We start from the raw sequence: 24,881 nt of genomic DNA on the forward strand, positions 1-24,881 counted from the left end.
AATATTAGAGATGAAAACTGTTATATCATTTACATTTCCTCCATCTGTGGTCTATTGGTGGAGTAGTTGTCTCAGCACAGGTGACTATCTCTCCAGGGAATTAAAAAAGAGAAAATACACTAAATTTGCTGAAGAAGAGGACTCAGAGGTTCTGTGCGATGGTCGGATTTGACCCATGACAGTTGTTTTTGTAGAGTGGATGGCCTTAATTACTGTAGATGTAACATTAGAGCCTCTGGTGCACAGCTTTCTGTCCGTTTCTTCTGTGTAGTCTGATACTTCCGGAGGTGGGTAGACTTTTTCTTTCAAGAGGACAATAAAATAAAGCACATGGCACTGGCATCACAGTCCAGACTGAGATCCCGACAGTGCACCATCTAAATATCCCCGCCAAGAGCTGGAGAACCCGATCTGTTTTTGTTGGGCTTTGTAGTATAACATCCCTGTTTCATCTCCTGCTCATTAAAATGCCCAGGACTAGACAAAGTGGAAACCAATGATCCTCGTTCAAGTCCAGCACTGATGTCTTTTAGACTTATAACCTCAAAGCCAAAGCACAATTGAGCTAATGTGCCTCCGGAGAGAGGACAACGTTGATGAATTCAAGCAGAAACACAGTTGTATTGAATAACTTCACTATGCTGTGTATATTTTAGCGGTGAAACCCCCCCCCCCCCCCTCTGATTGTCATGGGACAGATTCTTATGACAGACATTAAAAGTATGTATACTTTTCAAATCCCTTTATTGAACATCTTCAAAGCATTAACTTCCATTCCTTGCCCTTCTGTTTCTCAACTACATAATTTTCATCACTGCAGATGATTGCCAAGTAAACACTGAGTTATTTCAAGCGGCTCTGTTATTTCATTTGATTCCACTGTTGCTCATGGTTTGGGCTTTGCAGACTCCCTTGCCGGCAACTTCAAAGGCAGCTCCCTTGTAGGTTGCGACACACTGGCCGTCCGTGCGTAGGTCTGGCTGAACCTGCTCCCACACCTTCTTTTTGGGGTTCAGCTCTTTGTCTGGTTCACCTGCAGTCAAGAAGTCAGTTTTAATGCATTAGAAACTCCTCTGTTCTCTGCTCATCCATCACACTTGCAGGATTTCTGTATCCAGGACTGTAGTGAATCTGAAATAGCTGAAATACTGTATGATGTATTGATGTGCCTTTGATAGATGACTTAACCTGGCTTCATGGCTTTTTCATATTCAGCGTACACTGAAACAGTCTGTGTTATAAGCTGACGCAAATGACCATGATTCACCAGGCTAATTCTAATTTCATACATCCCAAGTGAATTGTAAATAATTTTACTTTCTATCATATTCTATTAGATTGTCAGCTTTTTAAAAGTGCAGTTTGTTCTCAGCCATAATCCAAAACATCTAAACCAAACTTCTCAGAATCAACACATACATTCAGGGAAAACAAGGATTTTCTTTTTTGATGTTGCCTTGAGAAAAATCATAACCGGTACTGGCTGGCTTCTGTCTGGTGTCAACGTTTTCCTCTCTACACAACCATCTCAGGGTGTGAGGACACAAATGTGTTTCATTTCACAATGCTGCCATTTACGACACAAGAGTGGGAACAATCAGTTTTGATCAGAAGCGTGAAAGAGGTTTTGATGAGCAACTTGAGCACATTCTTAAGTTCAAGCAGAGGTACTGGGCCCCATTAGTTGGGGAAATGTGGGCAATTACAACCATGTACCCACACCAGCAGTGGATTGGCAGTAATTGAATCTGTACGATGGCTCTTTGGTTGGAGAAAAGAGGGAAAGTAGGAAAAAAACTTTCACCTATTATTTCCTTTTATATGTACTTTAGGAAACAGCCTCAGCTGTATGGTTTTTAACAAACAAAAACTCAAAAGCATTGCAATATCCTCCACTACTGTTCTCTGGTGAAGTTTTCAGAGGATTGGACTCTTTTTAGATGTCTTGTGAATCAAACTGCTTTTAGAGTGGCTGGGACATGTGTTCTGCACGGATGAAAGCCTCAAGTGATGCATCTGGACTGTGGGTACTTGGACCACAGATCCACCTTCATCATATTCTCCTCTTCGATTTCTTCACAGGAAAACTTCCGTTTGGTTCTTTTTCTCAAAACAATATGAGGATTACAAAACAAAACCTCTTCTCATCGCTAAAATACAGCTTTATTAACTTCTATAATAAATGTGAGTTTTCAAAACTAGAGAGACTTAAATATCAAAATCACACTTTTAGGCCACATTCATTAAAAGGTTGTGTTTGTATTAATTCCCAGGAGGGACCTAAGCTCTTGTACGGTCTAGTTGATGTGTAAATTAATAAGGAATAAGGTTCACATTAGTTGAACTTAACAAGACTGTAAGACACAAAAAAAGAGTAGGTTACATTCCTAGCAATGGCCGTTGATTAGTCTGTCAAATCAGCAGTCACAGGCCATTTAGCCACCAACAAACAGAACTGAGTCCTTTAATGAGAGCTTTCAGTGGGGTCTGAGAACAGATCATAACTGGTGTTGTTTCTGGCAGTGAGAAGCACAAACGACACCCTCCCATTTCCTACAGTCAGAGGTATTTCGTGGAAACTAGGCTGGGAAATTCTTTCAGTGGGCTTAATTCCATGACAATCATCCAAAGTCACTCAGCGGTGGGGGAAGCAAAATCTGTTTTTGTGGGTACAGTAATCGGGTGCTGGTACCTGGGAAGCCCTGGAAAGTAACTCTGTCCCCCGGTGCTGCTCCACTTGGAGGATCGAGAATTTCGACCATGTCTGGTGAGCTGGCACACATGACCATAGCCTGGGACACCACTCCTCTCATCTTGGCTGGCTTCAAGTTACACATCAGGACTGCCATGCGGTTCTGCATCTGCACGGGCGACAGAAGATTGAATGCATTTTCACAGCCAATACATCCCCAACAATAGAGAAGAAAAACAAATAATACCTAAATTTACTTAAAAAAAAACACCTTCAACTGGTGTGACTGAGAATTCCATAATCCAATACAAACAATATTACCATGCCAATCTTCTAATTCAAAATTGCTTTGTCAGAGGATTATGGTTTGTTTGCCTCATTTCATAAATCAAAAGTGAAAAGCAAACAGAAAAACCTTTAACTCTAGTCTGGAGAGCTCTTTGGCTTACCAAAATTTAAAAGAAGACCAGAGGCTTTTGGTTGTACTTTTAATTTTTCATCTCAAATCAGGGACAGAATGCGAATGCTCTGTATTTACAAAACAAACTGTTTGACTTGAGCTATATTTTATGTGGAGCATAGCCACTTCATTATTTTATGATTAGCCTCTCTCATACTTGTATTGTATTTGTATAAGTACTACAGTTAACAAGTAATGAGTTGATTTAAGACTGTTGGTAATGGACTGTTGCAGAAGTTTGTCCTTTCTCACTGCAGTGAGAGAGCACTTGAGACTGTGTCACCAAATGTCATTGGTGCAACAGTGTCAACTGTTTTAATTAGCTAATGTCTAATATTCGTCTGTGTGCATGAGAAAAACTTTTCCACTTTCAATTATTTGTCTTTAGGTAGAATAGCTTCTTTTTGACAAAGTCGGACAGGGTTTGTTACTCATGATTTCAGCAAGCATATGGTTCCATTTAAGAGGTATACACTGTGCACATACATTATAATGCAGAGGTGTAATGCACAAAGGCTCCCTCGTCTAGAAATATGAAGAGACGAAGTCAGAAATAATGACGACAAACATAAATTTGTTTGCTCCAGGAGCAAAACATAAATGTGAAGCAAAATAAACACCAATATTCAATGGAGATCCTGAAACACCCACAGGAAATGTTGTTTCTAAGCAGAACCGTCAGCACTTAAGAAGTCACTTTAAATGGACCAATAAATCCTTACTATGACCCTAGAGAGCCACTAATGCATACAAAACGTACACAGTACTGCTTGTGTGTCTGGTGGAAATAACCCTCAAATAGAGTCTCTGCAGGGATTCATAAAGTTAGTAGGGAAATACAATTTGTATTGAAGTCCACATTTTCCTCACTCATAAGCAGACATTGTACAAGGTCGGCAGATGCCGATTTTGACATCTACAGGCAAAATCTAAATCAGTGATTGTGTGTGAATCTCTACACATTCTCTGAGGTGGCCAGTTCTTCATAAGACAAAGTTCCCCGACCCAACCCTGGTAATTACACTGCATTTTAACATCACATGATATTGCAGAAATTTCTTTAATCCACTAGGGCTTCTGTATTGTTTTAGCTATAGCTATAATAAACTAGCAACCGAGTATATGAGTTGTACTGTACCTGGTCCAGAGGTATGTGTTTGACCAGCCCACTGACCACTGTCCTAGGAGAAGCCTCTCCCACATCCACCTGCTCCACATATAGACTGTCGGCATCAGGGTGCTTCTCGGCTGTGATTATACGTCCAACGCGCAGGTCCAGACGAGACACGTCCACCTTGACATCTTCTTGGCTGGGGGCTGCCTGCTTCTTCTCAGCTTTCTCCCCTCCTGGCATACAAGAAAGGCAAACGCTGTTATACTACACACTTTTTATATCATTTAAGTATTCCTTTCAATGAATGCGTGTTAGAGCAATATGGTTAGGTGTTGGAAGTTTGCTTGGGAGCACTTTTAGCACAGACAGTAGCTATCCATCATGTGTTAAGGGAAGGTTTGCTGCATGACGAGAGGCATCTGTGAGAGTTTTCATGCCATTATCTCTAAAATGTGCATGATATTATCGAAAATGTTTGTTTAAAAGCACCGACAAAACAGTATTTCAGCCAACTGGTATTGTTCCAAGGGAAATGATTAAAAAAAACAAATCATAGTTGAAGCAATACTGGGCATCTGTCTGGAATCTTTTTTAATTTCCTCCCATAAATGACAAAAAAAAGACCAATGACAGGCCTGAGGGTTGCACCTTTTTCCATTTCTTCCCAGAAACGCAGGGCACAAACCTTGACTAAATGAGTGTACCAATACGCACTTTTGGGTGAGTGCTTTGTGATCCAATGACATAGCAGAATAGCAGATGCTTCCTCCCGAGAGACAGAGTACCTTTCACTCGCCTGGTTTGCTTACACATTCATTCCAGCGGGTTGCACTGATCAAATGACCACAGTCTTTAATCATTCCTCTGAGCCGACACCAGCTCTGATGAATATGAATCCCAACCCCCTGCCTTTGATATTCAACATTTCTCCTCTGTGTAATCAAGACTCTGCTGCAATGACAGCACAGCGACGTGAAACATTACCAACTACACTAAAGTTACACATGGGTTTGTAGACTAACAAGTAATGACTGTTTGGATTAGGTGAGAACACGGTTACATTAATGCCTGAAGTAACAACGATTTGAAGATGTACAACACCTTATCAAGAACTCTCATCAATAGCTCCCTAACATCTGGATGTAAAAAATGCCAGACACAACAATCAATTTGTAAGTGGCTTGAAGCTTGTTTCACTCACCTTCTAAATTATAACCTCATAAACACATCCAGTGCTAATTATTCTTTGTCTGTGCCTGACAGTCCTGATGATGATGATGATGATTCCAGATAGCTTATTACTAAAAGTGACATTTTTGAGTGAGGAATTTTCTTGTTTTGTATTCTAAACCTATAAATGATTTTTGAAGAACAGAGTGCATCTATCCAAATGTTGATAGAAAAAGAAGGGATGCTAAACAAAACCGTAAAGGCAGAATGAGTAGGGCTTCTCGTTGCAGTTCATAAATCCAACATATGAAGTTGGCCCCTCCTCCCCGGGCTCAACGACACCAAAAGCGCACGCCCCCCTGACCGTGGTTAGGGTGCTGGCCACCGGGTAAAAGCCAACCCCACATCCGCATTCTGCCTTTAAGTTCTAAATAATAATAATAATAATAATGTTGATGAAGTAGGAATATATCCTGCAGTGGTGAGAGGTCACTTTTATGACTTTAGTCCCTTCTGCTGAAAATGAAAGAGATGGAAAAACTGAAATAAATGATTCAAATGTTGCTATATGACATATCTAAAGAGATTTAATAAAGTTTTATTGGATGTGAAAACTTCAAGGGGATTCATACTAAAACACTGAAATGTGGCTTCATTTTGTTTTCCAGCTGTTACCTTTTTTCTCTGGCTTCTTCTTTTTACTCTCATCTTTGGGAAGGGGGCTCTGGACGGCAGCAGCAGGGGAATCAGAGGGTGCTGGTCTGGAGGGTTTAGGAGGGGTGGGCTTCGAAATGCACTCAACATTGTTGTCACTCGATGGCATGGCCACTGCCTGCACTACAGGAGGGAAAACAGGCAAAAAGGTCAGTAGAAAAACACGATTAAATAGTGGATCATAGTTGCTGTCTGAAAGTGAAAAAAAAAAGATCATTACAAATACAGAAGGTGCGCTACTTTGTATGCACAGAGCTGGTTGCATCAACATGGTATAACGAAATGATACAGAGATGGATTTATTTACACACCCAGTGGGAGGACTGCTCTCCTGATGCAAACAGTTTAGAAGGGAAAATGACACAGTGTCCAAGTTGATGGAAACAAGGAAATGGAGCCATAAAGCAGGGAACAATGTCCGACAATAACTCTCCAGAAAAAAATAACCCCTCATTTAAGGCGCCTGATGTTTGAATTCCTACAAAAATCCAGTGCCTGTGTCTGACAAACATCGGTCTGCAGGCACACCACCGTCGCCATAATGCTTTTAATTACCTTAATTCTATGTTAGGACCTGAGCTCAGGACCTTTCCGGTTTACCTTGGAATTACGGGCAACAACCTCTTAAACTCTAGACATTCCCCATAAGTTTGCTGTGAGGTTATACGGTTGCACTATTATATCAAATGACGTTATTGTAGATGTCTTGTGCATTATTGTATTAATGCATCTCTGGAAACATTGGGATCTCGATTAGAATTTTAAATTAAAGCTGCACTTATCCATATTGTTGTATTCAAAATGAATCAAATGACTGTGTGTAAAGTATAAAGGGATTGCTAGTAGTGAAGAACCCACAGAATATTACCAGCCCCCCCCCCCCCCCCCCCCCCGGTCTACAGAGGTTTCTTTTAGCCTCTTACAGCTCACAGTTTTGGTTTTCTGACCCTGACCTAGCGTCTGGCTGGTGAACACAATGAAGCATTTAGCAGCTAAAGAGACCGGTATTTAAATCAGGAGTTGGTGGAGACCAAAACTGAAGAGCTGAAAAACAGCAAATATTAGTCTTAAATTTGTCACATGGACAGAAATTCATTACCAAATGAATGTCTATGTTGCTCCATGTATGCTGGATGTGTACAGAGAAACTATTTGCAATCATGTTTGCCATGACAACTTGACGAGGTGCTAATATGACAACCAAAGTGGACCCAAAAAAAGTATTGCAGACAAAACTTATGTGGGTTTAAACTCAACTACAATTAAATTGTGACACTCAACTTCAGTATTTATTCCTTTGCTGCAGGAATGTTTTTCTCAAGGCAGTATTATATTCATATTCAATAGTTTTCACCATCTTTCAAAAAGTTCTTATTCATCCATGTTTTGATTAAGCTATTGAATGCCACCTTAAAGGCACTGAAAAGAAACCCCCCCCCAAAAAATAAACATCCCAATTAGAAACAGTCTTTGGTATATTGGAGCGCATTCCTTCTACGTTCCAACACTAACATATTGGGTCTTTTTGAATAAGGTTAAATTGCTTATTTCTTCCAGCCCTGCTTTATTCCGGCAGCGTCTTTCTGGAAAACATTAAATGTGTGTTAATGATCTGAGCCGTTTGCCCTTGAATGTCAACGCATGTCAGACGCACATAGCTGACAGACATGTTGTCCCCATCACTGTAATGGGGATTCTCGAAGCACTATGGCTGCTTATAATAAAAATAAAAATAAATAAAAAGATCCAGTTATAATGGGCTTATTCAGAGTAAACGATCATTCAGAGTAAACCAAACAATGCTTTAATGAGCAACAACTGACATCAAATGTTCCTAATGTCACACAACCGCTTCTATAACTAGATATAAAGGATAACAACATCAAGGTCTTTAAAAGACAAACAACATTTAATCTGTGATGGAAGATTTTGCCAGGAACCAAACCCAACATACCTCCCCTCTTCTTCTCTTTTTCCAGCAGCTGTTTTTTGAGTTCCTCGATGTCATTCTTCAGTTTGGCATTCTCCACCATCAGCTTCTTCTCTTCTCTGACACTGGCCTGGACGACTGCAGCAAAGGCAAATTCTTGTTAGCCCTCAGCACTGGAATGAAATTTCACTATCCAATAGGACAGTGTCAGAACTGCTGAACTAGTACAAATACAATATCGACTTAAACATAGTGACTATTAAAAGTCTATATTGTGTCTCGGTTGGAGTTAAAGAAAACACAGAATTGTCCGTGAATCCAGTTTTTGGATTACAGTCAAACACCCTGTCCTTACTCCTTTAGAATAATTCACAAGTCTCCCATTGTGTAAGTGATACAATTGTCATTGTACAAGATCATAGAGATTATTCAAAGCGGAGCTTTATCATTTACACAATTGCAACAGAAATAGGAATGTCTGCTCTCTTTTATTATATTTTGAAAAAAATAAGACTGACTCTACCTAATAACATGTTTAAAACATGTATTCATTTATAAAGTCATTAATTTATGTATGGAATATATTTGGCTCATTTGGCAACCTTTTTATGAGTCAAGCTTACGAATAGCATGTGGGGCCTCAGGTATCATAAAACTGCTAGTAGTCCGACAGGGATTTCACCCTCTAAATCATGAGACTGTGAATCATGCACGTAAGCAGTTCTTCAGCCCAAAAGTATGTCACTCCTACAGCCAATACAGAAATGAATTATGCCCTACATCTGAACACAGGGCTTTCTGCACAGAAATATAGACAGATTTGGAAACGCAACATCATCATTTATAGAAGATATACACTTTTTGTAAGACTGTGTCGGCTCGTAATCAGCTGACAAAATGTTCTATGTATAAGCAATTTAGTGTCTGGTTGTATAAGTTTAAAGTGCGTCTCTTACTGGCTTTCTCCTTCAGCAGCTGGACTTGCTGTTTGAGGTACTCGATGATCTGGTCAGCCTCGGACGCTCGCTGCTCCAGCCTCAACAAAGGATTGTGACTTGACATCTTGAACAAGGAGCGAGCTAAAAACCTAACAGACAAAAAGACATTCAGCAATCTTAATACTACAAAAAGCTAGATATTAGAGCTGGACAATATATTGAACTGATTACATTCGCAATACAACGTGTAGGGACAAATTCTGCAATATCTTTCTGGGTTATATACTGTAGATGGAGTATCTTTCCTTTTGTTTTAAATGAAGGCAAGTGTTCATGCACCAAGCTCACAAGTACTTAGAAAGTTGCCCTATTCCATGAAATTTCAAGTTTACTCAAGTGACACATTGTAAAAAGAGACAGTATTCTTAAGTACTATGCTGAACATCTACAAAGATACATGTTTGGAGTTACGAGGTTTGCATTCCAGTACAATGTAACCACAAACTACAGCTCTAAACTGACCACTGAGTTGAGTCTCTCTGACAGTCACAACAAAAACATTTAATTTCTGCAACAGTGGTTTGGATTGCAGGTCTGTTCTATAGGACTGCATTACATTGTACAGGCATTTCCCATTTTGTTTAACATATAATATAATGTACTGGCGCTTCATTAGTAAACACTGTATTCCAAAAGCAAAATCTAGATATGTTTGAAAATGTCTGACAACAATCATAATCTGACATGTTTTCAATGTGCAATCCCAGAAGGTATAAAGCATGTCTTAAATAGATGTTTAATGTTTGCTATATTTTGGCTGGTTTCCCAAAACCTGGACAAAATCTGCCCTTTGTCCACAACGCATGCTGAGAGATAATCAGAAGAACATACATTGCTTTTTATAAAAATGCGAAAATAAATCAGTAAATCTTGTTTCCAGATTCATTTAATTTGAAGGTTTGCTGCAACATTTTAGTGAATGAAAACCTCACAACAGCACTTGACAAGTTCCACGTCGACTTGGTCAAGCCAAATTCTTGGATGAATTCCTGTCTTTCATAGTGACGAGTGTAAAGAAGTAAAAGTCAGATAGTTTATCCTTAAACCACACTTAGCATCAACATCATATGCATTCACTTTTGGACAACAAGTTCAGAAGGGTTCAGCCAGTTTTGGGCCACTCAACCAAAACACAACTGGACACCAGTTTGGGTTTTGGGGTAATGTCCCTTTATCATGTTGAGCTTGGCAAATTACTTAAAAAAAAAAAAAAAAACAGGAAAAGAAGGATTTTTACAAGGCTGAGGCATGGAGAAGAAAACTTCTTACACATATTACAGGGAGGCGCTGGAAAACAACAGCTGGCCCGAGATGAAAACAAAATGTTGGGGGATGAGGAAATTAGAAACACAAAAGAGCTGGAGTTGATAAAATCAAGGATCAAAGCATTGCTTTTTGAGAAACCGAATTGATTTAAACAGGACCAGTGGTGGAGTAATGACAAGAGCCACAAAAAGGCTGATCTCATTTGGATAACCCCTGAAAACGAGTCCCGGGGCCGAGGTCTGTACTGCAGCATAGAGACAAAGTTCAATCCATCTTTGGATTTCAAATAGAAATGGCCAAAAGTGTTAAGAATGTTAAGGTGATGTGGGCTTTCAGCAGCCTCCAGGATGCCATTTACCTGTCTTCACTGTATGGAAATCAAAATATTTATGACTCATCTCCTGTACAAATCCAGCAGGTTAACTGCGCTTAACAGGGGACACAGCTGGTGCTCAGCTGGAGAGGTTTTTGCCTTATCAAGCTCCTAAAAATAGGTATGGCTGACTTGTTTGCTTTGTCAACAGTTCTCCACGCTAACGTTTTATGTCTACATCCATTATCAAATTAAAATATCAAAGATAATACTGCATAGCTATACACAGACTAAACAGGTGGTTTGAATCAGATGTGTAAATCTGTTACATTTAACCACCAGCTTTCTCTGGTATGATGGTGAGCAGACCCACCAGGATACAAGTGTTTGCTCTTTTCATGCTTCATTCCCACAGTGAAAATAAACTATGATGATACTTTCCCACCTGTCTGCCAACCAGACCAATGTAAATGAAAAGAGAGAGAACAGTATGCCAGCACCACCTGAAGGTATTAGAGGGACCTACACATTTTAACTTAAAAGATGAGGTGCCGTCTTTAGCACCAGATGCAGCCTTGTCAGTGATTTTCAGGAGACATATGTACTCTATCTCATATTTGTCCTTTAATTGTTTTTCAGAATGCACAAGCAAAAATAAATGTGCACATAACAGAGAGAAAGAGAGAAAAGAAAACGCACTAATGATTGAGATACCGTGTCAGAGTTTGACAATGCAGAATTAAATTTGATTACAAATGTAACATGCCGGCAACTAAGTTACATGCATATGAAATTTCATGAAATTGGTTAATAAATGACATGAGATTCATAACACAGAAATATAAACCAAAAAACACCAATTACTGTCTATGTCTGCATAGAAAACAGTTGGGAACATAACAGCAGAAAAAGTAAGACTCTAATTATCTGTAAATGTATCAGCTATTGAAAAACATTGATTGAATGTTTAGAGTATAAAATGTCATTATACTGTCGAGTGCCCATTGTGATTTTGGTATTTCCATATTTTCTTAATTGTTCAGAGGAGGAGTATGCACACACGTATTTAATTTAGAGGAGTGCTGAAAGGATTGGATCACAGACAGCAAATTAAGTTATGTTAATTAAACAATTTAATATACACATTCAAATCATGCAGCTTATAGTACGTTTGTATAATGGATTATATTATTATTTGTCATCAAATGTGAGGATTTACTTAATTTATTCTGTTTTATATCACCAAGTTAGTGTTTTGGGTTGAACAGTATTTTTGACCAAACCGGTCCAATCAATCGATGATGAAATTGAGTGTTGGCTGCAGCCCACTTACTAATTACTAACTAGTTACTTAGTTATAGTTAGAAAATAAAACAGAGACTAAAGCATGGCATCACTTGCAAATACAGCAATCAAACTACAATCATTTCATGATGGGGAAGTTAATGTTAATCACATCTTCAGTTAGTTATTACTCGGTTCAGCTCACATAGAACTATGTAGCTGGGACAAGGACAATCAAATTGAACTTTGGACTAACTCTCGTGTAGCTAGCACCACTGGTAACCCGCTAGCTAGGCGGTTGGTTAGAGGTTATTGACAACGTAAGATCGGTTAGTTATAAAAAAAAACAGGTTTTTGGAACTTACATGGACTCTGAACCGCAACCCAAGCACGTTTCAGGGAGAGGTGGGGGCTTGACAGCTGATAGTACTGCTAGCTCCTGCTACGGCTAGCTAGCTGACAGGCAGCTAGCATCTGAGGCCCCAGCGAGTAGATCTCAGCAGCATCCGGATGTGAAACAGGCCGCTAGATTGTCCGTCATATCTTCTATAGCTCGGACACCGTCGCAACACGTAAGGAGGCAACGGATAATGCCTGTGTGTAATAACTACAATGAGAAACCAACTCCTCAAAAAAGACTGGAAAAAAATCATAAACAACCTTGTTGAAGTTTTTGAAATAACTTAGTTTGATTTGAGTTCCATAATCGTTATGTGTTTTTTTCTGTCTTTCGTGGACTGCTGTGTCGCAAAAGAATGACGTATTGATCACGTTCACTCAGCTGTTCCCATCACATCGCAGAGGCAGGAAACGATATTCATTTCAAATATTTTAATACTAATTTCGAGTTAATTCCGTCGACATGGCCATACAGCTTTACCATTAAGCGTAAGTAGACTCGTTTTTCTGATGTCATGCACATAACATTTATTGTTTTAAATTTGTTTGTTGTTAACATTATTTTCATAACATAGCTGAACTCGCACGGTGGGTTTATCTGCAGCATCACTGTGCACATCGTGCCGTTTGTTTCCGAAGTTAATCTACAGCTATATGCTGTGAATGTATTACTTACATGTATTACTCACTAGTACTTGCACTGACAGTGTCAGCCTGTCACTTCCTCTAATGGTGGTCTTTGCCTCAGCCAGCGTGAACATAAACATGTGACGTAAAGCAGTTAACATTTCATTCACCGGATGCTATGAAATAAATGAGAACATGGTTTGCCATATCACGGTGATGATCAAAATGTCCTGCTCATTCGTACATGTATATGATCACATATTATTCATCAATCACGTTGAGGTCTCTCTCCCATCATCAGTGCTTCAAGCCAGTGGTAAGATGAGGCCCCTCAAAGATGCACAGCTGGGGGCCTTCACCTTCTTTGCCTCGGCTCTCCCCCATGATGTCTGTGGGAGCAATGGCCTCCCTCTCACTCCCAACTCCATCAAAATCCTGGGACGTTTCCAGGTCCTCAAAACCATCACTCACCCCAGACTCTGCCAATATGTGGACATGTCCAGAGGGAAACACGGTATGACTCTTCTTACTTTATTGTATTTCATTTTATTATATATTCTGCCCTTTATGTGTACTCTCACTGAGCTTTTCCAAAACATACCTGGGATTTCATTTGGGCAAACAAAAGTAGAACCTGGGTATTTATTAACTTTCCAAGCTGGTGGTTTCATCCTCTTGTTCTGTGTGGAATGCATGTTTGCTGTGATTAACACGCAAGTCTGTTGTTAATTCATTATATATAGCTTTGTATTTACAAGTGGTAAACAAAATAATATAGTGTTGGACTGCATTTTATTGTTGTCCAACAACACAACACCACAAGTTACCATTTCAACATGTTGTCAGCTGATTACAGCTGGGGGAGTTCTACCCCAGCAGTATTTTTTTGCCACCTGAAACAGTCGCACAAGAACCACATTTAGTCCCTGGTTACTTAGGTTAGAATGCAAGTTTTAGTTCCTGAGTTCCTCAAAAGGTTCTTGATCCCTTGAGAAAGTTCATGTTATGGAAAAAAAACAAACTTCTCAGATGGGTATGCTTTTGTACTCCATTACTGTATATCATAGAGGTATCAAAAAACATAAATACATTACATGTATCTTTTAATCTTAAAAGTGCGTTTTCATCTTTCTCTACAGAACGGCTGATTGTTGTTGCTGAACACTTTGAAAGCAGTTTAAGTGACTTCCAAAAACAGGGGAAAACAGCCAGGTGAGATGTTTATTCAAAATCCTCATAAACGGAAGTAATTACAGTCTATGTGATGAACCCACTTTGTTTTCTGTCTTCACTTTCACTGGTGAGCCGTTATCAGTTATCCATGTACTGTTAATTAATGAAATAGTGTCTGACGTGCATTGGAAATACTATGCATGGACCTTGCTATCTACTGGCTGAGGTTAGGTTTGCAAATGATAAACAGTGTATTTAAAGTTCTAATACTTAAGTGTTGAACATTTAGATAAATTGTTTGTCATGTCTTTTCTCTGACCTAGTCACCAATTGGTTTGACATCCTATCGAGTATTTGTTTGTGTTAGCCCGGAGAAGGTGCTGCAGATAGCCTATGAGGTCCTTGAAGGTCTGGAGTTCATGAACAAACATGGTATGGTGCACAGAGCCCTCAGTGCACACAATGTGCTCATGGACTGCAAGGTAAAATTGTGCAGATTTTTGTATGTCTATCTTTAAGTGACTGAAAGTCTGTCCAATTAAAAGACAATGATTGCTTAATCGAATACTGTCACTGTAAGATCATTTTTTTTCTTCATAGGGGAATGTCAAGCTGGCAAAGTTTGGCCTTTATCACATGACTGATCATGGGGCCGATGTAGATTTCCCCATAGGGTACGTCTTGTTCTCCTCATTCATCACAGCGAAAGGTCCATTAGTGCTCTGGAACTCTTCAACTGTTGGCACTGAGCTATGTGCATGTCTGTTCAGTGTCAAAGTTTCACTTGTATCTGTTTGCTGTTAGTCAAATCATAAAAAAGGTAATTGACCATAACATTGATGCATAATGGCCCATTGCTTTTTCATAGAAACCAGCTTTTGGGGCATCAAAATAGCTTCCTGGATTAGAAACTGTAACGGATTGTTGGACTTTTATCCTAATCCAAAGGCCTTTGTGTTCTACCAAGTGTCTCTGTGTAATATCCTTTTGCAGATTGAAAAGAGGAATGATGGCACATACCCATGACTCTCAATAACATCTGGATGAAAATATGTAATAAATGTAACTGTCAAACAACTATGCGTATTCTTAGGAACACCTGAATATACATCACTTAATGAAATGTGAGCAATATCGCCACTTTTCATGGAATATTTTTTGTTTGATAATATAATGTATTTATAATATGGAGTTGACATTATTAAAACCTAATAATTCAACAAAGCTGACAAATGAATGAAAAACTATGACGGGATGTTTTATACACTGAGCTGTTGAACCAGTAATTCATTACAGTGTTTTTATAGGGAATGCTGGATATCCATATTATTCAATGTGCTTATCTGCTTTGTGAACATGACCTCAGGTACCCATCATACCTTGCTCCCGAGGTAATCGCTCAGGGCTCCTTCCACCCCAGTGACTCTTCCCATGATGAAGCTCCTCTGCCTTCAGGACCTAAAACTGATGTCTGGTCGCTTGGGGTTTTGTTGTTTGAATTATGTGCAGTAAGAATCCTTAAAAAAACCTCTTCAGACAAGAATAAGACATTCAAACAAGATTTTTTGATGCTGTTTGGCCTGAACTCCAGCTGCCACATACATTCTAATGCTGTGATTCAATTACAGGGTAGACGACTGCTGCAGAATATTGATATTAGTGAGAGATTGAAATTCATCCTAACCTTGGGTAAGTAAAAAGGACATAATTAATCTAAGTACTGAGCAATATGCTCTTTAATTTAATTAGGCTTACACTGTGATACTGTTTGTCATTCTCAGGTTGCATAGACGACATTGTCACTGTCCTTGCTGAGGAACATGGTTGCCTGGATGCCATCAAGGTGAAGTCAAAATCATTGGCTGCCTAGATCTGAGTCGACAATAAAGACAATAATAAATAGAGACATTTTAATGGTATTTTTTATGGAAAGAGCTTTTAGACGAAATTAGGTCACATTATTGGCATCACAATATTATATAAAACAATATCTTATCTTATTTTGTGTTTTCACTCAGCAATAATACCAAAGTTCTTTGCCTAATTAAAATTGAGAACGTTTTCCTGATTTAGATCAAGAAATATCTGATAAAAAAGTAAGCCGAAGAATCTGACGGAGCATTTGTCGCCAACTTTACTTGACTTAACAATTATAGTAAATACATATTTTATGTTTTCCGTTAAATTAGAATTACAAAACTTTTTTAGTTGAATGTATTCAATCAGACATCAAGTCCTACTTTAAGTTTTGTGTAAGCACTGCCTAATCTTTCTTGACTTTTTTGTGGGATTATTAGAAGTTTGAATGGGATTTGTGTGTACTGTAGCTAATACGCTTGTTTTTTTTACAGGAGCTGCCTGCAAATGTCCTCGAGTTATTAAGGAAATGCTTGACATTTCTTCCATCCAAAAGGTAAATGCAGTGTGATGGGTTTTTTGTTGTTGTTGTAGGACATGGACTATTTAGTTTTCTAACACACGTACTCGTGCAAGTTATGAAATACTTGCTGCATGTATGTCAGAAAGGATTCCAGCATGCTAAAACCAACAAGTGAAATGATACCAAAGTAAACAGATGCAAGTCTTACAACTTTTATGACTTTATATTACTAAATGTTTAATATAATAAATTATCATTTCTCAAATTACAACTGTTGGTGGATATTGTTATGACCATGTTGTCGCTGTCTGTGTTCTCCAGGCCGACTCCTGCAGACCTGCTGGGAGACCCTGTGTTTAGTGGCGTCTCGTGCCTCTACACACCCTTCAAGAAGCCTGTTAGTCTGTTCTCCTCCTCTCTGCGCTGTGCACATCTGGAACTCCCAGAGGACATCAGTGAACTTTGCAAAGGTGTTCCCTAACTTCGCACAACTGCACATGCAGCCTTATACTCACACGCACATGCTACATACACACCAATCACCCGCCAACCCTTCTTCTTCTTGCAACATTACATTTTTCAAAGCTGAATTGATTAAGTAGGTTTGTGAAGCATGCCGGCATCAATATTAATAATAGTAGCAGTATTTAAAAGTGTCAAAAGGTCTAATTGGTGTCCTGTGAGATTTTTCTTTGATATTTGATAAGCCTTTAATTCATGTTCTTGAAAGCATCGTTCATTTGTATTCTTGCTCCTACCCCTTATTTCCCCAAATTGCACTTATTATAATTTGTTCCATTCTAAATTCTGTGAAACATACTATTTGTAAAGCTATCTGAAAATAAACAGGACTAATCACAAAATCCATGTAAGACACACTGGTGACTTATTTAGGGGATATGGATACATATTTTCAGTTCAACAGGATTGTTACACCTCAGTTTCACGTATGGTCCTGTGGTTGATTCCAAAAAAGTGACTCCACAAAGACAAGAGATCCACATATACATCATGTTGACAGCACACTATAGACTCATCTGGGCTCTTTAATTTTGGAAGAAATGTTCTTAGATTTGATGATGATATTAAACTACTAAAGTGATCATTTGACTGTATGAGCTGCATCACCACCTGTGCCTGGGGAGGTGTTTATTGTTTTCTGTGTGTTATTAGATGATGATGAAGACTACCTGTCTGAGCGGGCCATAGATGAAGTGTACCATCTGTGGTGTCTGGCGGGGGGAGACCTGGAGAAGGAGCTCACCAACAAGGAGATCATACAGTCCAAACCTCCAATCTGCACACTGCCCAAGTACGTTACACACATACTGATGATGAAGGCACACTGATGATGAAGGCATTTGCTAACTTCAGGTGATATTCAGACTTGATAAAACATCTCCCTCTTGCTTGTTTTTTTTTTAGTTTTGTCCTGGAAGATGGGGAGTCGTTTGGCCAGGGAAGAGACCGGAGTTTCTTGCTTGATGACACAACAGTGACCCTGTCTCTGTGCCAACTCAGAAACGTAAGACGACAAACTTGTCTGCAGACATGTACAGTATTGTGTTAATGTGTGTTGTGCATAGGATTGGGTTTGACGTAGGGCTTAGAGATATGGAGAAAATAAAATATCACAATATTTTGTCCAAATACCTTTTATATCGATGTTGCAACGATATCGTAGGGTTTACTATTGGTGGTTTTAAAAACATTTGAACAATAGAGCACTCATTAACTTTTACATGATTGATGGGTGCTTGTTCATCTCACTAGCTGACAACTCTTCCATTAACAATACAATACTATGTTTATGTTGTAAGAGGTTCCAAAATGCACCCGTGAACAGAATTTAACCTTAATTGTGAATCCGTGTTATGTTTTTCATTTTTCAGAGACTGAAGGATGTATCAGGAGAAGCCTATTACCCTCTACTGGAAGACGAGTAAGCAATCTCCATCCCTAACTTTCCGCTTTGGCCCCTCCACCCCGTCACAATTTTTCATATCACCCCATCATTTATTTTGGCTCGGGTAATGTCATAAACCCTTTACTTCTCCCTCCTTCAGACAGTCAAGTCTGCCCCAGTCCAACAGCAGCAATGAGCTGTCGGCCACCGTCACGCTCCCACTCATCATCCGAGAGAGAGACACCGAGTACCAACTCATCCGCATCATCCTCTTTGACAGGCTGCTCAAGGTCTGCTCCATACAAATTCACACACACACACACACACACACACACACACACACACACACACACACACACACACACACACATACACTTTAACAGCACTCACACATGAGCATGTCTTCCACAATTAGACAGAGTGCCTAAATATGTCTGTGCCTAGTGCTTGTTTCAACTCTTTCAACTTTTATTATTTGTATTATCATTTAAACAGGTTACTGTTGAATCAGAGCTTGGTAATTTATACTCCGTTTCATGTTTTATCTTCAGGCCTATCCTTACAAGAAGAACTTTGTATGGAAAGAGGCCAGAGTGGATATTCCCCCTCTTGTTCGAGGTCTGGCGTGGGCAGCACTGCTTGGCATTGAGGTACAGGAGAATTGTCGTCCTGTGTTGAGAAAAGCTGCAGTTTTAACATTGTTTTGAGCTGACATTTATCATTTCTTTTCTCTTTTTTTTTTTTTTACACAGGGAGACATTCAAGCCAAATACGAAAGCATTGACAAGGATACTCCCATACCAACTGACAGACAGGTAACTTGTTCAAAAGAAGACACAGCCGTAACAAGTTTAAAACTTTTTTGGCTTCATTCTTGTGTTGGGTGTGTTTTTTTGCATGCCTACAGATTGAGGTGGACATCCCGCGCTGTCACCAGTACGATGAGCTGCTGTCGTCTCCTCAGGGCCACATCAAGTTCAGGCGTGTGTTGAAAGCCTGGGTGGTCTCCCACCCTGACCTGGTCTACTGGCAGGGTTAGACACTCTTCCGGAAATGTCTTTTACTGTCTCACTTGATGTTTCCTTTGTTTCTCGTTATTCTTTGTGTTTTACCCTCTGTTGCATCCGCCAACACCCTCCCACCCCCACAACCCCTTCCTCCTTTGTTTGTGTTATTCTTTATTGTACTACACATGCCCGGACACTAGATGGTGCTCATGTCACATCTTGTAAATCCCCTGCAAATTTGTATAAAAACTGTTTTCTTCTGATCATTTCAGGTTTGGATTCACTGTGTGCCCCATTCCTCTACTTAAACTTTAATAATGAAGGTAATGAATAATGAAGGTTTTTAGTTCTACTTTTCTTTTTTAGTTTTTTGGCTTCTCTTCATATTTATCTTGTACTTTTTTCAGCCCTGGCATATGCCTGCATGTCTGCCTTCATCCCCAAGTACTTGTACAACTTTTTCCTGAAGGACAACTCTCATGTCATTCAAGGTGAGATATACTAGACTACACACTCATTCTGCTGTGTTTTTCACAGCAATACAGTCTTGTGATTTTAAAGCTTATCTTTTTTGTTTCTCTTGATATAAATTACACACTAGCTCAAGAGTACTTGTCTCCACTTAAGCCATCCAGTGTTTTTGAGCTAATTCATTATTAGTTCAGTATTAAACATGGTCAGCGCATTCAGCTAAATTCAAACACAAATTATCAGCGGCTGGCACCGAGCATCAGGCCCTTCGCTCAATGTTGATTACATTTTGGCTCCATGTTGTTCCTAAGCTGTAAAAACTAATTTCAGTTTGTCTTAATGGAGTTTGCAGCTGAGCCACATCATTTAGAGATAGGGAAACAAATGAAACTGCAAAAGCCTGCAGAGAAATGTCACAAGCAATTCTTATGTGACAACGGCTACGCAATACACCTCTTGAACTCTGTGGGGAATGTGGCTCTTATCCTTTCTTTCCACTGCTAGATGCCCTGGAGAGCTAGCTAATGTTTATCTGTCTGGTTGGAGGATCTTTGTTCATTTACAGCATGAAGAATGGTGCTAGTACAGCATTACAATGTTTCCATTTGACATGTGTAGAAGTTAATTTCCCTGGTTGCACAGTTAATCAGCAGTCTACCTGCAACATTGTGTCTTTCTGCCTCTTTGTTATAAGGCAACAAATAGTTTTAAAAAGTATCTGAACTATGAGATTTCATTGCTTCATGACTGATTTACTAAATCCAATCATGTATTAGGTCGGTTTGTGTATGTGTATGTTTGTGTAATACATGTTGTGTTCTTACTGTTGACTGTAAACGCTTACTGCTAGTGTGCCATTGGTTAAGTTACAGTTTGCCAATGGGAGCGTGTCTAAGGTTGCTTACTCTTGCTGTAAAGTGTCCGGTCGAGTACACTTCCTTTCAGGTTTTTAGCACTCAGGCTGCTATAAATTATATATAGACCTCTTGCCCTTTTGCCTCTGTTTCAGAATACTTGACCGTCTTCTCCCAAATGATTGCCTTCCATGACCCAGAGCTGAGCAACCATCTAAATGAGATTGGCTTCATCCCAGACGTAAGTTTCCAAGAGTGCAGGTGCCCTGACACATTGACAACAGTAGGCAGCAGTGGAGGGCATGCAAGGATAACAACATTGTCTTTTATTGCAAGTCAAAAACAGTAAGAAATTATTCCAGTTGTTTTCTCCGTATGAGGGCCAAAGGAAATGACCATCCATAGATCACAGTGTATATCTTTTCATTGTCCATAACACTTTTTGTTCCACATCCTCCTTTCCAGTATTTGTGGCGAGGGTCAGGTTCTCCCTGTAGTCCACTGGTGATTTATACAGCGATTAATGTCTGCCATGCACACTTAATGATTGTCCTCTGCCAGGCTTACCATATTTCTCTTACTATATGCCACCTCTTCCTGCCCTTCACTTCAACTGTGCGCAGACAGTGACAAGGTTAAAGTGTCTACAGTCTCTCTGGGTTTCAGTTAGTGTGCTGATGAATGTGTGTCACCTGTGGACCGGACTCTGGGACATTACCCGATGAAAAGTGGGGTCTTTGTCATAGAGGAGTCAGGGATCAAAGCGTCCTCTTCCTCCTCCTTGCTGCAGCTCTTTTTGTAAAGTGGTCCAAGTGAAATGTTGACTGCCATAATTTAAAGTGTGTAGAAAAACATGATATTAGGACAGATACTTTGGCTCTTTGCACAAATGTTACCTGTAGTTGTTGATTTCTTACTAGTCCAATTTTCAAACTTGACACTTCATAGAAAAGCATACTGTTATGATGCTGACTTGACATGTACTGTATGTACAGAGCTACCAGTATTGACTTGCCTTTCAAAGGAGACTTGATATTCTTGTTTTTGTTGGTAGGCCAGGATGATATTGGAACAAGCTTTGTTGATGCAGCTTTCATGTTTGATGTCAATCCCAGTAATTAGACTTTACAGACCATAAATCCCCTTTTCCTCTGTGAACTTCACAGAACACTCTGAACTGTTGTTTTACTGAGGAAACAAATCCGTCTGCCCTAAAAGACCAAATGTCACTGCAGTATAAAATGGATTTGCTTCCAATTCATGCAAACTAAAACATGGCTAGATTAATACAGTTTGTCTTGTGCAAGCACACAGAACCACAAGTAATCTTTGGAAATGTTGTGGTGTTCAAGTACTCCGCTCCAGTAATGCCTGAAGCCATCGGCAGAGAGTCAGATTGCATGTGGCCAGCGGTTTAATTCCAACCATTCTCAATTTGGCCACATCTGCTCCCCTGGGTCTGCCATTTACACCTACACTAATCCAATCTGGCTGGACTCGCAGTTCTGCTAGTGAACGGTTGAATTGAGACTCAGTGTGGTGGCTCTCTCTCCTGGTCATTACTCCTGGGCTCAGAAGAGGTCTACTGAACAGTCATCAGCTCCCATGCAATTAGCTATCGATTAACTTACTGAGATGAGCTCCAGTATTCCTGCACACTCTGCTCCAGACACTTTACTACTGAATATTACAGAGTCTCAGCAATAGTGGCCAGCGATTGGCAGGTGTTATAACAGGTGGTTAATGGTAGAGTGTGTGTGCGGTCTTTAATTTTAACTTTATGCATTTCCTCCAGGGAAAGTGTAGAATGGAGAGAAAGGAAGATGGATGACAAGATGATTTGTATAATGAGATTCATTGTTTGCTTTCTCCCCATTGACTAATAACCAAACTCAGCAGTTTGCTCTTTATGGCCGTTTCTGTTTCTCAGAAGGCATAGAGTTGTGTGCTGCATGTCTTAGGGAAATCTCTAAAGCAGTTCACTTATTTCATGTGAGCTCTCAGCAATTTTATTTGACGTACTGAATATTGCATACAAATGAATGCTTCATGATCTCATAAATGTGCTTACTGTATTCTTATCTCTTTTTCTCACCGCACAGCTTTATGCTATTCCATGGTTCCTGACAATGTTTACACGTAAGTAGCTTTTCCTTGTACTCACAATGTGAATATGATGTCACATTGAGCATAATCAAAAATTTTCAGAGGGTAATTTGAGTCTGCTTCAATTAGAGTATGAATAAAAGAGACTGAAAAGGTCAGTGGGTCCAGTGTGAACCAGATCTGTAGGTCTTAGTGTTTTTTTCTCTCCATGACCTTTATTGTAGCTGCTAATTAATTCCAGATCTGAAAGGAAAGGACTCGACCGCTCAGTCCCACACTACCTCAGATTTTCACCAGCACATTTTTCATTTATCCTCAGTTTTTTTCGAGGATTTCAACTACATCTTGCAGTCTACGTCAGTGGATAGAGTTTGCTCAGTTGTCATTGATGATCTATAGCAGGATGCATGACATAAAAAACAAATTCATGTTCCAAGTTCAGTTGATGGACTGAACTAATTTTGCAGCTAAGAGGCTTAAAACCCAGTGGTGTAAATTAACTGAATACATTAAATCAAGTACTGTCATTTTTTTGGTACTTTTTGTTTTACTAATTTATTTCCATCTTCTGCTACTTCATACTTCTACTCCACTATATTTCCATTTACAGCTGGAGTGCTAGTTACCTTTCAGAGATGTTTCATTCAAAACATATGATGCATTGTTATTGATTACACTACCCAAAAGTACTGTATATAAAGCAGATAAAATTCACTGCTCCTCAACCAACTCAACATTTAGGTATTTATGTTAATGTATCAGTAATAATGATCCAATAATATATAATAAAACACTGACATGGGCCATTCTTGTTGCCGATACTTACTGTATATACTGTACAATGTTAAATGCAGGGCATGTATTTCATCGTGTTATACCTTTGGCTTGACATGCTGACTGGTGGTGCGTATCACTGTTTTAAAAGAATTTTCCCAAAAGGCCAGGCAGAATTGGATGGTGCACTATACTGTAGTTTTTAAAAGGCAAAGGTCTTTTGTATGCAGGAACCAAATCTGTCTAAGTGTCACGTCTCTGTGACTCTGTGACTAAGCAGAGTGGTGGGACTGAGCTGTAGACTTTACAGGATTATTGTAACGCTTCCTGTGGGCCAGTCTGCACGATTTAATGTGTCTAAGTAGTGACTCGCAAGACCATTAACGCTCCAAGTTAGAAAAATAAAATGTGTGCTAGATTTTGTAAGAAATACAGTATACTGTATAAGTCATTGTGGTTGTTATCGTACAGCTATTTCAAGGATATTGATTACATTGTCATGATTTTACAGTCGGGTGATAACACGCAGATAATGTATTCTAACCTTCAGTTCGCAACAAGATTTTTGAGGTAACATTATGAAGGAAAAAAAAAAAACCATTATGTCGAGGTCCATGGGTGGGATGTGGCAGACAAAATCAATTCCAGGCGCTCTACTCCGGGATGGTAAAAATAAAACACCTTTAATAAATATTGATTTAAAACATTATAAAAATACATCAAAACTCATCGGCGAACTTTCCTTCCTCAGGAGAACCTTTAGGAGGGCGTGATGTATTTTTGTACCTTGTTATGCCCATATTTATTAAAGTCTTTTTTATTTATTTTTACGATCTTGAATGCCCTAAATTTGATTTTGTGTACCACATACTAATGAATGTCCTCCCTCTTTAATATATCTTCAAGAGCAAATGTGGATGTAAGGGTCAAGATTAACACTACTGCTGCTAGTTTTACCTCAAGATTTTTAACACTTTTACAAAAAAAAAAAATCAAAAATAGCAAAAAGCTCATAAGGAGCTTTTGGCAGATCTAAACTTATGAGAAGATACGTCCATACATGCAACACTGGGCTTGTACAAAATAAGCAACCTTTGTGAATCTTATAAAATGTTCAGCTTCAGTTCAGTTTTACAAGCTTGTTCAATTAGGGACAGTGTAGATTGTGATGTTAACTTGGACTGAAATATTTTGCATGGTGTTTATAATGTTTCGACATTAACCAGTATGTACAGGGAATAAA

The 24,881-nt window shown here is 39.2% G+C and overlaps 2 protein-coding genes across 2 annotated transcripts in view; one reads left to right on the top strand and one right to left on the bottom strand.

The window, feature by feature from the left end:
• Positions 1-727: 727 nt before the first annotated feature.
• On the bottom strand, positions 728-12,462 carry aimp1a (aminoacyl tRNA synthetase complex interacting multifunctional protein 1a). Its single transcript, XM_068727802.1, has 7 exons — positions 12,307-12,462; positions 9,037-9,167; positions 8,105-8,218; positions 6,112-6,273; positions 4,291-4,499; positions 2,693-2,861; positions 728-1,033 (listed from the first exon to the last, which is right to left on the bottom strand). Coding segments are annotated over exons 1-7 (954 nt in total). The 5' UTR covers positions 12,309-12,462; the 3' UTR covers positions 728-866.
• Positions 12,463-12,732: 270 nt separating this feature from the next.
• tbck (TBC1 domain containing kinase) overlaps positions 12,733-24,881 on the top strand; it is a 43,418-nt gene continuing 31,269 nt past the window's right edge. The window contains exons 1-21 of the mRNA XM_068727800.1: positions 12,733-12,829; positions 13,269-13,481; positions 14,107-14,179; positions 14,508-14,622; positions 14,741-14,814; positions 15,507-15,648; positions 15,769-15,829; positions 15,922-15,983; positions 16,492-16,553; positions 16,842-16,990; positions 17,694-17,832; positions 17,946-18,045; positions 18,413-18,462; positions 18,587-18,716; positions 18,978-19,076; positions 19,179-19,241; positions 19,334-19,460; positions 19,706-19,756; positions 19,841-19,924; positions 20,914-20,999; positions 22,861-22,897. Of these exons, the coding sequence (XP_068583901.1) occupies positions 13,289-13,481; positions 14,107-14,179; positions 14,508-14,622; positions 14,741-14,814; positions 15,507-15,648; positions 15,769-15,829; positions 15,922-15,983; positions 16,492-16,553; positions 16,842-16,990; positions 17,694-17,832; positions 17,946-18,045; positions 18,413-18,462; positions 18,587-18,716; positions 18,978-19,076; positions 19,179-19,241; positions 19,334-19,460; positions 19,706-19,756; positions 19,841-19,924; positions 20,914-20,999; positions 22,861-22,897 (1,897 nt within the window). The 5' untranslated portion in view covers positions 12,733-12,829; positions 13,269-13,288. The remainder of the gene's footprint in view (positions 12,830-13,268; positions 13,482-14,106; positions 14,180-14,507; positions 14,623-14,740; positions 14,815-15,506; positions 15,649-15,768; positions 15,830-15,921; positions 15,984-16,491; positions 16,554-16,841; positions 16,991-17,693; positions 17,833-17,945; positions 18,046-18,412; positions 18,463-18,586; positions 18,717-18,977; positions 19,077-19,178; positions 19,242-19,333; positions 19,461-19,705; positions 19,757-19,840; positions 19,925-20,913; positions 21,000-22,860; positions 22,898-24,881) is intronic.

Source organism: Cebidichthys violaceus, unplaced genomic scaffold (assembly GCF_023349555.1).
Source record: "Cebidichthys violaceus isolate CVI_PGR_0920_01 unplaced genomic scaffold, fCebVio1.0.p SCAF_4, whole genome shotgun sequence".
Taxonomy (NCBI): domain Eukaryota; kingdom Metazoa; phylum Chordata; class Actinopteri; order Perciformes; family Stichaeidae; genus Cebidichthys; species Cebidichthys violaceus.